Source organism: Psammomys obesus, unplaced genomic scaffold (assembly GCF_907164565.1).
Source record: "Psammomys obesus unplaced genomic scaffold, mPsaObe1.curated_primary_1811, whole genome shotgun sequence".
Classification (NCBI taxonomy): domain Eukaryota; kingdom Metazoa; phylum Chordata; class Mammalia; order Rodentia; family Muridae; genus Psammomys; species Psammomys obesus.
The window spans coordinates 18,239,919-18,255,351 of NW_026592510.1; the positions used below are offsets into that span (position 1 = coordinate 18,239,919).

Consider the following 15,433-nt stretch of genomic DNA (forward strand, 5'->3'; position numbering starts at 1 on the left):
ATAGATAGATAGATAGATAGATAGATAGATAGATAGATAGATAGATAGATAGATGTATTGAAAGGCTGATTAGACACAACAGTGTATCACTCAATAATTTCAGTATGAATAACATAAGCATTTGATGTTTCAGCCTTTGAAATTCATTCCAACTTTGTACACTCCAAAGTTTAAAGACCCTTACTTTACAATCTACTTTTAGAAACAAAGATACTTTATATTTTCAGGGATAGTTAGACTTTAAAGAAACCACTGTCACCAAGCACAGTAGCACACACCTATGATACCACCACTCAGGGAGGCAGATGCAGATGGATCCCTGTTACTGTGAGCCCAGCCTGGTCTAAAAAGTGAGTCCAGGACAGCCAAGGCTACACACAGAAACATAGTCTCAAGAAAGAAAGAAAAGGAAAAAGAAAAAGAAAAAAAACCATTATTGAGCACTTTATTAAGCAAAACATTGATGACATTCAGAGAGAATAAAAAGTAGAAACTATAAAGAAATTAAAACAAATAATATCCCCATAAAAGTAATGATGTTAATAAAGATTCATAAAACTTAAAGCAATTATGAAAACTATAAGCCAGGTGTGGTGGCACACACCTTTAATCCCAGCACTCCCAGGGAGGCAGAGGCACGTGGATCTCTGTGGTGTGAGGCCAGCCTGGTCTACAGAGCGAGTTCCAGGACAGCCAAGGCTCGACTACACAGAAAAACACCCATTTCAAAAAACTAAAATAAACAAACAAAGGAATGAATGAATAAATAAAACTATAAAATGTTAATACAAGAGAGTAGCTATCATTATGGAATCCTTCATGAAATGCCACTGGTAAAAATCTTAGCGGCAAGGGTGTAGCTCAATAGTAGGGTCCATGTATACCAAATAAACACATCACTTGTAGTAGCATTGATGTCTGAACACAAGCAGCCTTTAAGAGCTAAAATTGCCAACTCAAAGTCAAGTCTCAAAATAACTCTTACTGAAGGCTATTTCCTATCTTCCAGAGGATTAAAAACAAAATAACTCTCATAATCTCAATGTCCCATAGTTAGAAGTCAAGGCTTACTCCTAGCAAAAGAAAACTACAGACCACTATCGCTTACAATGAGTGTAGAAATCTTATTATTAGCAAATCTAACCCAACAATATGTTTAGAAAATTATTCCAAATCCACTCAATGGAAAAAAGACAGCATCTTCAACAAATGGTACTGGACCAACTGGATGTCTACATGCAGAAAAATGAAAATAGATCCATATTTATCATCCTGCACAAAACTAAAGTTGAAGTGGATCAAGGACCTCAACCTAAAACCAGATAGTCAGTTGGAAAAAAAAAGTGGGGAACAGCCTAGAACTCACTGGCACAGGAGACAACTTCCTGAACAGAACACCAACAGCACAGGCTCTAAGAGCAACAATCAATAAATGGGACCTCATGAAACTGAAAAGCTTCTGTAAAGCAAAAGACACTGTCATCAAAACAAAACGACTGCCTACAGATTGAGTAAGAATCTTCACCAACCCTTTATCTGACAGAGGGCTAATATCTAGTATATATAAAGAACTAAAGAAGCAGAAAAGCAACAAACCAAGTAATCCAATTAAAAAATGGGGAACGGAGCTAAACAGAAAATTCTCGATAGAGGAACATCGAATGGCAGAGAAACACTTAAAGAAATGCTCAACCTCATTAGCCATTAGGGAAATGCAAATCAAAACGATCCTGAATTTCACCTTATACCCATCAGAATGGCCAAGATCAAAAACTCAAGTGACAACACATGCTGGAGAGGTTGTGGAGAAAGGGGAACCCTCCTCAATTGCTGGTGGGAATGTAAACTGATACAATCACTTTGGAAGTCAATCTGGCGCTTTCTCAGACAATTAGGAGTAGTGCTACCTCAAGACCCAGCTATACCACTCCTAGGTATATACCCAAAATTTGCTCAAGTACACAACAAGGACATTTGTTCAACCATGTTTGTAGCAGCTTTATTTGTAATAGCCAGAAGCTGGAAACAACCCAGATGTCCATCAACGGAGGAATGGATACAGAAATTGTGGTATTTTTACACAATGGAATACTACTCAGCAATCAAAAATGAGGAAATCATGAAATTTGCAGGCAAATGGTGGGATCTAGAAAAGATCATTCTGAGTGAAGTATCCCAGAAGGAGAAAGACAAACATGGTATATACTCGCTTATATAGACCTACAAGATATGATAAACATAATGAAATCTACACAACTAAAGAAGATAATCAAGAAAGCGGACACGGGCGAAGACGATCAATCCTCATTTAGAAAGACAAATGGGATGTGCATTGAACGTATGACAGGAGTCTACCGCAAAAGGCATCTAAAAGACTCTACCTAGCAGTGTTTCAAAGCAGACACTAAGACTCATAACCAAACCCTCGGCAGAGTGCAGGGAATCATCTGAAAGAAGGGGAGTTAGTATGATATGGAAAGGATAGGAGCTCTACAAGGACCAAATATATCTGGGCACAGGGTCTTTTCTGAGACTGACACTCAACCAAGGACCATCTATGGATATAATCTAGAACTTCTGCTTGGAAGTGGCCCGTGGTAGCTCAGTAACCAAGTAGTTTTCCAAAGTAAGGGGAACAAGGACTATTTCTAACAGGACCTCAAGGGCAGTCTCTTTGACCTCCCCACCCCCCAAAGGGAGGAGCAGTCCTGTTAGGCCACAGAGGAGGACTTTGCAGCCAGCCCTGAAGATACTTCATAAAACAGGGTCAAATGAAAGGGAAGGAGGTCCTCCCCTATCAGTGGACTTGGAAAGGGGCAGGGAGGAGACCAGGGTGGGAGTGTGGGGTTGGGGAGGGAATAAGGGAGTGGGATACAGCTGGGACACAGAGCTAACAAAATGTAACTAAGAAGAAAAATAAAATTAAAAAAAAAGAAAATTATTAACCATAATCAAATGTGATTTTCCCAAAAAGACAAGGGTGATTTAATACAAGAAAATGAGACTTTAATAAAATGGGGGTACGAGGGCAACCTCAACAAGATTGTCTCAATAGAGAATCAAAAGGTATTTAACAATTTCCAATATCCTTTCTAAGAAAGATGGAAAAATATTTAGTAAGAAAAAGGGAATTATGAAAACCCCAGTTAGCATTATATTCTGTAGTAAAGAAAGACAAAGCTTTTCCCTAAGAACAAAAACAAGAAAAATAAAAGACATTCAGGGTAGGAAGGAAGAAATAAAGAATTTTTTCATGGAATAATCTTACATATGGAAATTCCTTCCCCCCAAAAAAAATCTATTAAAAATCTAGATCCTATTCAGAAAGTACAGTCCAAAGTGTCAAAAAGCCACACACATGACATTGACAATGTTTATTCTCCTGAAAATAAGCTACAAGACACAGTGGGTGAATAAGAGCCATAATTGACATACATGCATGAAAGTACCATAATGAAATCCATTATGTTGTACGCTATCCTAAAAAAAGTAAGACACTCTAGGTAAAAAAAAAAAAAAAATCAACCAACCAAATTGTGACAACTTAGATAATATTTAGCATACAACACACACATATAGAGGAACGCAAATAAGGTAAATTAGCCAAACAGTCTGCATTATAATTTGACTCTGCAACAAAATTTCTTGCTCATAGCCTTTGCTGATGACATCAATAAACCAATAGTTTCCTGTGTCTACAGCAGCTGATATACTATTGAAGAAGTAATTAGTTTTATGCAAGAGGTAACTACTCACTGTAGTAAAACTTTTCCTACTTCTCTGTCTCAGGAAGATGCTAAAGTCACTATATGAAAGATGAAATGCAGACAAAACTTTAAAATCTAGTTCATTTTCTAGAAAAAAGGCAACATTCCCACATTACTACATTTCTTGATGCAAGGTTTATAGAAAATTTTTAGAGATTGTCTGAAGCAATAAATAAGTGCAAATATTTCAGAAATTAAAACAAGTTATTTACTCTGTCTTCCATACTAATATCCTGACAGGTAAAGCAAAATATTATATTTTATTTAGTCATCTTCATTGTTTTTCACATAAATATTCAACTAAAATAAAACTGTTAATGCAAAAACTCAACAAAATAAAGGAAGTTTTCAAAAGAAACCCACAAACAACACAGATGGTGGTATTACTGGGTTGGGAATGGAAAAAACAAAATCACTGCAAACTATACTGAGCTGAGATGTGGGAGCACATGCCTATAGTCCTAGCACTGTGGAGGTAGAGCTAGACAGAAGGATTTCAAGTTCAAGGCCAACATGAGCTCATGGGCTACAATGAGACCCTGTCCCAGATAACCATAAAGTTAAAGCATCTAATGTCAGAGAGAGAGACCATGTATACAAAGAAGGAAATCAGCACTGAGTATGACTGTGTGTGTGTCTGTGCAGCAGAATGCTCAAAAGTAACTGATCTCTGAGTAAACACTGACAGACCTCATGTCTGATGTGGGGTCCTACATACCATTCCATAGTAAAAGGAACCAAATTCCTCAAAAAATTGCCAAACCTCACAGGAATCTACAATATGGGTCTTAAATACCTTATATTTTTCACAAATAAGGAAAACTCTCAGGGATAGAGGAACTGAACGACAAAGTTAAAACAATACTAACAGATAACTGAATAGAATAGGAACTGTAAATCCTTGAAATAAACATACAGAGGAGGCTGAAGAAGAGCCTACTTTTGGTAGAAAGCAGCCTGCAAACTGTCAAAGTTAGAAAGACCATCACTTCAAGAGATCGCATAACAGACTGCTTCATGTTAAGAACCATTCTAGTGAAGTATAGCTCTGGTGAGAAGTCTAACGTATGATCTACAGTCTAAAGGTGGCTCGCCAGAAAGTACTTATAAATTAATATAACATTAACACTAACAGAAGTGTAGAGAAACCAGGTAATACCTGAAGTGAGGTATTAAAAAACTAAAATTTGCTGTGTGCGGTGGCACAGGACTTGGGGAGGAAGAGGCAGGCAATCTCAGTGAATTCAAGGATAGCCTCTTCTTCAGAGTCCAGGACAGTTAAGGTTACACAGAGAAACTTTGTCTCGAAAAAACAACCAAAAACAACAGAAAACTAAAATTTCTAATGGTGGACTAGTAGATATTTTCTCTGTGCACATGACATCAGGAAAAAGATTTAATAGTCTATAAATAACTTTCTTGTTTTCCTCAAAAGACATCAATGTCATTAAAGTTCCTGATTAAAGACTAGACATTAGCAATTAAATGAATGCAATAGCCTGGACTGTATTCTAGAATGGATAGAAAATGTTATAAGGAGACTACCATGGCAATTATGAAATCTGAGTATATACTATCAGGCTCCATAACTGTGTTTAAGGGTCCAGTAACTAAAACGGAACAGACTCTGTGCCTGTGTGGTGGATCACACCCTTAAACCGAGACTCAGGAGGCAGAGGCAGATAGATCTCTGCTCCAGGTCAGCCAGGGCTACACAGTGAGTTTCAGGCCACCCAGGGCTACTATGTGAGACCCTGTAGACTAAAACTGTGAAGTATTAAGCAGTAAGAAAACATGATAAATATTAATTGCACTCTCAAATGGTTTCACAATAATTTTGAATGTGTAGTTTTAGACATTCATATACTGGAAGGAGGGAAGAAGGTGGCAATGATACAGTGATGTATTTAAAATGCCAAGACTTAATGAATTTTGGCAAAGAGTATATGGAAGGTGGTTGTACAATGCATGAACCATAATTCTGAAGTTACTTCAAAATTAAAGTTCAAAAGAGAGAAAAAGAGACGCAGGTACTGACATTCCTCCAAGAATACACCCAAACTCAGGAGTTCTGAACACGGGAACCTATGGATCCCAGGGGTCTGAGATAAAATTTACTGGGCTTAAGAGCATGGGAAAAAATTGATTTGATTTTATTATTTTTAAAAAATGGTCTACTTTAAAGTTTATACTTATAATTTATGTGTCTGTATGTGGAAATGTGTAGATGAAGAGTGCAGATGCCTGCAGGATCCAGAGAAGGTATCAGATCCCACAGAGCTGGAATTACAGGTGATTGTGAGCCTCGTGATAATGTGAAACTGAACTTGGGTCTCTGCAAAAGCAGTAAGTATACATTCCAAGTGGTGCTGAGTCTTCTCTCCAGCCCCAAATAGATTCTAGCTGCAATAATCTTTAGTTGATACTTGCCCTCGATTACAAAATGCAGGCAATGAGCAATAATAGGTTTAGGAATATCTGTGACTTTATCAACAAACAGGAATCACATTTTTATCAAAATAATGTATACAGTACTCAGAATTTTCATAATATAGTACTTATATTCACTGCCAGGCTGTATTTACTCAATACATATCACAGTATTTGCTTTAATTAAAAAAAAAATCAGTGTGTGTATTGCACTAGAAATTTCCACTGAGTCTTCCCCCCTTACTTTCTGAGACAGAACGGGGTCTCCAGGCTCTGAGACTGCAAAGAGCCTGGCTTTCTAAGCAGGTGTGGGGATCCAAACACAGGCCCTCATGTCTTACAACAAGCATCACTCAGCCCTCCACAAATTTGCTTTTGAAGACTTCAATAACTTCACTTCAATTTCAGTGATTCTTTGTAGCTCTATGCATTTCATTTTATTCATTTACAAATAAGCCTGAAAAGCAGAACATGAGCTTGAGAATGCCCAACGGTACTATGTTCAAAATTTTAATAACATCTCTATGGTATGGAGCCTTCATTTCTTTTAAGTATGCCATAATGAGATAAAGTAAAATCTGTCACTATTGCTTTGTTATAAAAACTCATAAAGCAGTATATATTACTGACTATAAATATTTATTCTAACATTAAGTTTCAAATTTCTCATATTTACTAGAGCAAATGTTCCTAAATGTAAAAGTTTCAGTCTCACACAACTGAAGCATCCAATAACAAATACAGCACTCACACACATAAAAACACACAGGTACAGAGAGTGGCTATGGAAATGAATCACAAGGTGAAATGTCATGGGTAAGTGCTTATACACCCTAAAGAAAGTGGTTAAAATGCAGAAGTATTTACCATGTCTCTTTCGGAAAATTTTTTATAATTTCTTTAATGATTGGCGTATAGCAGGCATCCCTTTCTGTTTTCCCGGTTTCACTCCAGTCTCTTACAAACTGTTTCAATGTAGATTTTAACTTATCCATGTCAAATGTAGATGCTGGCATAATCTTTCCATTGCTCTGTTTAAAAAGGGAAAAAAATAATTATTTTCTGAGAGTCAATTTTGAATATGCCTACATGAGCATACTAAGATATAGGTGGGTCAGTAGATAATTATCGTCCTCACCCAAGAAGGGGTTCAAGTGCAGCTTGAGCTCCTACATGAAAAAGAGTTTGTTGTTCTTACTTCTGCCCTCAATAGAGGAAGATTTCTCAAGTAAAGCTGTACTTATCAGGAAAGAACCAGCACTGAGCTGCTCTGGAGACACAACACCCCACCCTTCAAGAGAAAGAAAATCCCTCCAGTTCATTGACAGGCAGCCTGAGTGGCTCACAGTGGACTGGCCAAATGCTATCTACCATGTGGACACAAGACTTCGGTTTTTACTCCTAGGCACTTGAGATTTAAGTGAAAAAAAAATAAGTAAAAGATGAATAATGATATATAGAAGATACTGAAAAGCAACGGGAAATTAACTAATATAACTAGTATAGTTATATTAACTATTACAGTTAACTAATTATATTAACTAATATATTAATTAATATAATTAAATTAACTAATATAACTTGTAAAGTCTTTTAAGAAAAATTTTTAAACATTTTTTATTATTATTATATGTTCTGTACTCTGCCTGCATGTATACCTGCACATCAGAAGAGGGCACCAGACCTCATTATGGATGGTTATGACCCACCATGTGGTTGCTGGGAATTGAACTCAGGACCTTTGGAAGAGCAGCCAGGGCTCTTTACCTCTGAACCACTCTCCAGCCCCTCTTTTAAGAAATTTAAGTAAGTCTTCTATATAACAGTACATTCAAAACACCATGTGAAAGTATTAACAATTATCTAGGTATTAAAAAAATAACAATGAACAAATACAATTTATAGCCTCATCAAATACCTCTCAGTAGATAACTTGCACAGACCTACACACACAGACCATCACCCGAAAGTAAAGAGAGATACAACAAATTTCACATACATCTTCTCCATATTCTTTATTTTCAAACATATGTACGCAATCATTCACAATGGTCAGCAGTATTTCCTGATTATGGTCAATGCATTTCCGGATCTTGTCCAAGTGAAGAGGAAACTGAGGAAGCAGTCTCTGCTGGTTATCTGGAAGCGATCGGAACTGTCTTTCTGTTCGGTTCACTCGTTCGTGCATGCTGGTGCTAAGACAGAAAAGGTGTTTTATTTTAATTGGCAAACAGAATTCTCTCCACGGAAACCAACCTCATTTTAAGACATAACCCTTCCCTAGTTATGCAGGACGCTGCCCTTGTTTACTAGCCTCTGCCTTTTGAAGGAAAGTTTAGTCATGTTCTTACTGAGGAAAGTTTCTCAGAACAATCACCAACAAAATGGTTTATAACAAATAAAAACAAACACATGCACCAATAAGGACACAAAGATTAATTTATAATTATTTTTAATAATTTATTTTTCAAATCAAACATTTTAAGCAAAACTAGAGGATGGCTTACCTACATCATCAAGTTGTAACATGTTGCTGTAAATGTAAGTTAAAATGGCCTAAGTTTAATCCCCAGAATCAAAATAGTAAAAATATTTTGACGCTTAATATTTATCTGCCCCATGATCTAGAAATTATACCCCTACACCTATTCAAGAAATACAAGCCATTTTCACCACTGCCAAGTAACAAACATAAAACCCCCCAAAACAACAGAAAGCCCATTATCAGTGGTCAGGATGAAGAAATTATAGGTACACAGGGTAATGCAGAGAAATAAAGTACTGCAAACAACATATTGTTTAGGAATTAAGCCAGTGTGCAAGCAAAGTTGAAAGAACATCCTCTTTGGGGAAAAGGGATGGGAGAGTGTGTGTGTGTGTGTGTGTGTGTGTGTGTGTGTGTGTGTGTGAATGTGAGAGAATGAGAGTGTGTTTATGGATGTAAGTTAAGTATGTATGTGTGTACAGATGTAAATATGTGTATCTGTTTGTGTGTGTATGCATATGCAAATGTGTGTGAGCGTGTATGTGTGTGAATGTGTGTATATATAAGTATGAACGTTAAGTATGTATGTGTGTGTACAGATGTAAATATGTGTGTCTGTGAGTGTATGTGTATATGCACAGACTACGGTGGTGGTGGGCTCACAGGCATGTACTGCATCATGCTTTACATTCTTTATATACAAATAAAGCATGCACTTCTTTAAAATGAAGCGTAAGTACCTTCTTTGAAGAACAATGAAGCACAGAAGCTCTTGCTACACATACATAGCACAGCCATGTCTCTAAAAGCATATAAGGCACTCTGGGAGGGAGGGCAGAGGCCACGCGGGCAGTGCTTGCACTGACACTGCTTTCTTATACTGGAGATAGCATCACCCTCATCAGGTCAGAAATGTGACCTGGCTTGTTACTTACTACTATGCAATCTCGTTTACACCCCAAAGTGTCTTGATAAAACAAGGTAAAAATAAGCTATAATGATCATGCAAGTATCATTTACTGAAATTTAATAAATGCCAAGCATGTACACAACACAGACTGGTTGGAAGAAATCTCCACAAAACCCACAAGGTGGATATACTCCTCTGTTGACGCCATCGGCCTTCACTGGATATGGAAAACTTAGTAAACATAGTAAGCACTTGTTATGATTTAGATAGGACGCGCTTCTCCTTTTTTAAAAAAAAATCCATGTACCTAGCTGGTCCTACTTTCTGGGGAGGTTCTAGAAACTCTAGTAGATAGCTGGAGGGGATAGGTCATGGGCTGTTTGTTTGTTTGTTTTAAGGGGGGAGTTGCACACATTTTTAGGCATCTTGTCCAGAGCCTCATTCTCTTTCTGCTTGCTGGCTGGCAGTAGGTCAGTTGCTCTGCTCTTCATCTTTCCTCCCATGGACTAAAACCTCTGAAACTATGGGTCAAAATACATTTGTCCCACCCTCAAGCTTACACTGGAGTTTATCACAGCGACAGAGAGTCTAACTAATACAGCATTCCAAATATAGCCGGCTTACCTACTCCTTATATATTAACACATTCACAGTGAAAATACAAAAAAGAAAAAAAAAAAGTAGAAAAATAAAAATACTCAGGAGAAGGGCCATAACAATCTCTCTTCTAGAAGGAACTACTTCTAACTTTTTACATATCTCCCATCTTTTGGCTATTTAAGACAAATTCATTCATGATTTAATTCCCAATTCTAATTATATGTACAGGACTTTATAGGACATAAAGTGATACTTTATGTGCACAAAGAGGGATGATCAAAGAAAGTGAATTGACCCATCATTTCACATACTTAACAGTGTCTTCAATGAAACATTGGATCCTCTGACCAACACATAACCCAAGCCCTCACCCTTCCCCTTCCATCTGTTAGTTAACTCCCATTCTGCTCTGATACCTATGACTGTTTAGATTCCACACACAACAACATGAGGTATCTGTCTTTCTGTGCTTGGCTTGCTTTCATGTAACAGTTACTCATGTGGTATACACAGGAATATATACGAGGCCACACCCATGTTCCCTGAGGTGAATCTACTTTTTAGCTAACACTCAAAGGCAATTCAGATACACCAAAATCTGAGAAACATTTATAATTCTTCATCCTTATAGAAGAATTTTTGTCAGACTGGATAAATGCTCTCAAAAAAAAAAAAAAAAAAAGTGAATAGTGATTGCTTAAAATTCTACTTTATGAACCCAAAATTTACTAAAACCTAACTACTGGGCACTGAGTAGTGAACCTTTTTGTGCTTACAATCTGTATATGCTATGGTTTGAAAGTAGCCACAAAAATGCACATTAAAACTTAATCCTCATTGTAAGGTATAAAGTGGGTGGAAATGTAAGCCAACTCTGGTATTTAACGGTAGGACTTTGGGGACATAATTAAAGTGAAATGGTACCTGAAGGGTATCACCCTAAGCTGATGGGATTGTGGCTTTGAAAGAAAAAGGAGGCCCAATCCCTCCCACCATATGATGTCTACACTTCAAGGCTCTATGCTATGGACTCTCTCCAACTATAAACTTCACCAAATGTGGTCCACAACTTGAACATCCCACCCTTTAACACTATGAACCAAATACAGCATTTATTCCTTACAAATAAATTGCTTAACTTGAGGGAATTCACTTGTGACAAGAGATGGTTGAGGGCATATTAAAAAAAAAGGGGGGGGGGAGATAAATTTCCAAAAGTAGCATTATCAGGTCTGATGGATAAGTACAAAATGATTTGTGGAGAGTTTGGTTTTTGTTGTTGTTTTTTGTTTTTTTATCAACTTATATATAGTTCTAAGGTTGCCTTAATAAAATTAGGCAAACAGCAGAGTGGCAACAGTTTAAAATTCACTGTGAGCAGCTCAGTCTTACTGCAGAACTTTCTTACCACTATTCCTAAGCAGTGGCTGTTCCATCATCTTCTCACCACACCTCAAAACAAATTTTAAATAGCATGTGTCCTCCTTCCTAAACAGCTAACACATCAGAAAGTCCTAAGACTCTCTCAACCCCCAGCACACAGGCCCCATAATAGTAGAGAACTAGAGGACCGCTACCTAGGAGTATTGCTGCTAGGTGCATGCCAGCTCCACTCCAGCACTCCCCTGCCTGCTAGTAATTCTTCTGGGTACAACTTCCATCTTTATCACTTTCAGTAAAAACAAAACTCAATGTTAGGCATGCTCTTCCTTTACAATGTATCATATCCTGCCAGCAGGGGATTGAGCCAGTTAAACTGTATTCTCAGATCGCTAACTGCTGGTGGAAAGGAAACTCATTCCTTAATCACCAGTGATCTAGTGGTCTTCAGAGCTGCCAGAAATAAGACACGATGGGAAATTCTTAAAGGGTTTGGGCTGAGGGTGTGAAGCTTCACATGGTACAGAACATGTTTATGTACAAACTCTAGACCCACACAGAGAAACACACACAAACTACAAAGTTAGAAAACAAAACAAACAAAAACACAGGGGTGGGGGTGGGGAGGAGTAAGAGCATTTTACCAGAGCTGCAAGCAGTCTGATCTTACAATGCTACAGTCAGAGCTAACAGCAACTATCAGCTGCGGCCCAGTGTGCAGCAAGCAAAGCCCCTTTGTTTACCTTACATTATGTCCATGTGTACAGAGTTGAACAGCTGTAAAGACCTCAGTGGCCAAAAACTTTACTTCTTGGAGAAATAAAGAAACTTGGATGGCATGCTGCTTTTAAATGATGTCTTCAAACACCAGATTCTTTGGTACACTCTGAGCCAAAAGGCATTTCTTGCCCTATCTTTAATCTAAGTCTTCTATTCACTGTAAGACTTAATGGGAAAAGTAAGACCTCCAGAATATGCGAGGAGTCTGGAACAGGCCAGGGTGTCAGAACTGACTTTGATGAAGACTTCTATCCACATACTCCAATATGGCATACTAGCAACAGGTGGAGTTGTGAGACTTCACAACTCAATTCTAACTTTTAATCAATTTATGTTTAAATCCATCCAGATGTGACTAGTGGCTGCAATATACACACTTCAAAGCCAGACTATCAAAAAACACTGAAAAGCAACACAATGCTAGCCATAGCTCCCACACCATATCACTTGAGCTATACTGCTTTTCCAGAGATTTAGAGTATTTCAGAGATAGTACATAAGTAAGGAAAACTTTTAATGAAAATTGCCCCCAACCCCGCATTCAACTGGTAAAAAGATGAAAGCACTGAAAACCATGTCAAAGCTTGAAAATGCACACAGCATCCTTTTCAATAATGCAACATTCAAGAAGAGTTCCAGGTCAAAGGTCTATTCCCCTAGGCCAAGGGCCCATCCAATATCTAATAATAAGCACCAATTCTTGGCTCCAATATATAAACACTGAATACAATTACGTAAGTTTAATTGAGTCTACTAAATGTCAATGTGTTTCCCAGAATTCTTTCTACATTTTTCAACAGCAAAATGTGCCACTGTCACAAAATAATCCCTTACTTCTGAGTTTAATTAGTAAATGATTTCATCCAAATCTTGACCCAAAAAACATCTGTTATGAGCCTGGAAGTGTAGCTAAACAGTAATGCTCCCAACTAGAAAGCTTGACCATGAGTGCCCTGCTCCTTCCACATCTGCAACAATATTACTGAGATCCTAACTACTCAGTTCAAAACAGTAACAAAGTAATGTAACCACTGGCCAAAACTGGCTAAGGCTGTATGGGAGTGTCCTTCTGTGCTACTATATTTTATTCGTTAAAAATAGAGCTTCAACAACATTGCCAAGCACTGTGACATAAAATAAGGCTCAGTCCTGCCCTTGAGGGGGGTCACATCTAGGCGAAAGTTAAATATATATAAACAACTGTAATATAAATAGCACGAGGGTCCCCTCTAGGATGGTGGGACCTACACAGTGGGGGTCAGGTCCATCTCTCTAGTTCCAATAGCAGGATCAGAATACAGCTATCGGCGGACTAGAACAAAAGTATTATTTCTCTCTGAAAACCCAGGTGCACGAAGACCCTTTCAGATCCGCACTTAACGCATTCTGGCTAGGCTCTCCGAATACTTATCTAGACGGAATGCTGAAGTTGGGAAGTTATACTACGAACAGGGAGCATACTTAAGGGTCCTACAACCGTGCCTAGCCCACGAAAGGAGTTCCATACTTACTCGCAGACTACAAGAACATAAAGCCGGCTCCGGTGCCTGCTCTCTTTTCCTTACCAAGCCGCACATTTTGGAATTCCGGGATCACTTCCACCCTCCACCATCCGGTCAGAGCCACTCGGCAGCACCGCTCAGTTCTCTACCAAAGTGCGCGCTCGTTCCGGCGGCTCCGGGTGGGATGGGCAGCCGTCCCCCAGGACCGCGCGCAGGAGACCGTGGGCTCAGCGCCCCGGCCACGAGGCGGGCCGAGGGCGCGCCTTACCCGTAGTAGCGGAACGCGTTGATGACCTTCCAGAAGTGTTCGCGCTCCAGCCGCTCCTCGTCCTCCGTGGCGCCGCGCGCGGGGACGCCGGGAGGCGCGGCCGAGCCCACACGCCCGGCGGAGAACTGCACCTCCCCGTCCTCGCCGTCCTGGGCCGGCTGAGACGCGGGCGGAGCGCGCCGCCGTCGCTGCATCGCCGCCGCGGCCCACGGCCTGACCCGCCGGCGCCTCACCGCGCCCGAGTGCGTGGTGGCTGACGGCCCGGCCTCCTCTAGACGGCGCCCGCCGCGGCCACGGCCCTCGCTCGCGGCGCGCCCCGCCCCCGCCGCCCTCAGGCCTCCATTCGCGGTGCGCTCCGCCAGGGTTTCGGGACCCGCGCCCTCTGCGCGCACGCGCCGACAACGAGGCGAAGGCCGCGGCCGCCCGCGTTCATTCGCTGCCGGGCTTCCGCGACGACGCGCTGACGTACAATGACGCTTGAGGGCGGGGCTTAGGGCCAGGTGGAGGAGGAGCTCCTCTTTGGGGCGGGGCTTGGGCGGCGGACACCTGTGAGAGCCGCGTGGGCGGGGCCAGGAGTCTGACGGGCTGGATGGGGTAGGGCTGGCCCTGAGGCTAGAAGGGAGGTGCAAGAGACAGCAAAAGTGGGTTCCCGTGAACTGGTTTCGAATGTTCTAACTTTAGAAACTCAAAAGGGGGAGAGCTTACGTTCACCCTCTAACCTCCATTTTCTACGTGGATTCCCTTTAAGCACCGAAAGAGCTGAGAGGCGCCATCACCTGGTTAGCGACCTGTGAGAAGTCCTAAATCCAGCCTGGTACAGTGGCGACCTTCTGAAGTCCCAACTACGCTGGAAGCTAAGGCAGCCTGAGCAGCATTACACAAAACAAAAGCCCTCATCGCTCCTTGATGGCAGCAGATGTTTGAGGAAACCATGACACTCGGGGTCCAGGAGTGGCCCTTCGCCATCCTGGGTCTGATGGCTTCCTCTCCATTGCCTACTTTCTGTCTCCGTTCTTTTTGGACTCAGTATTAAAACAGCCGCCTCGACCTACATTTAATGTGATTCTTAATAAAGAACTATTTCTGATGAATTTAGTACAGTACCTAACAAATCAGGTTTACAGAATAGTAAAAAGGGAAAAAAAAAAAACCTTGTTCAGAAGTTAAAGACACTCAATGATCACAAACTTTGTTGAAAATAAACTCGCTTCATATTTTCATGACTATTAATTGAGATGAAAGCAATGCTAAAAATTGTATTTGTGTGCTAAACTTACAGTTTATATGCGAATTCTCTAAAATCTTAGTGTA

At 40.0% G+C, this 15,433-nt stretch overlaps 1 protein-coding gene across 1 annotated transcript in view; it reads right to left on the reverse strand.

Moving 5' to 3' along the window:
• Carnmt1 (carnosine N-methyltransferase 1) overlaps positions 1 to 14,573 on the reverse strand; it is a 34,057-nt gene extending 19,484 nt beyond the window's left edge. Inside the window, exons 1-3 of the mRNA XM_055614230.1 lie at positions 14,123 to 14,573; positions 8,197 to 8,392; positions 7,065 to 7,228 (exon numbers count right to left, since the gene is read on the reverse strand). Of these exons, the coding sequence (XP_055470205.1) occupies positions 7,065 to 7,228; positions 8,197 to 8,392; positions 14,123 to 14,316 (554 nt within the window). The 5' untranslated portion in view covers positions 14,317 to 14,573. The remainder of the gene's footprint in view (positions 1 to 7,064; positions 7,229 to 8,196; positions 8,393 to 14,122) is intronic.
• Positions 14,574 to 15,433: the final 860 nt, after the last annotated feature.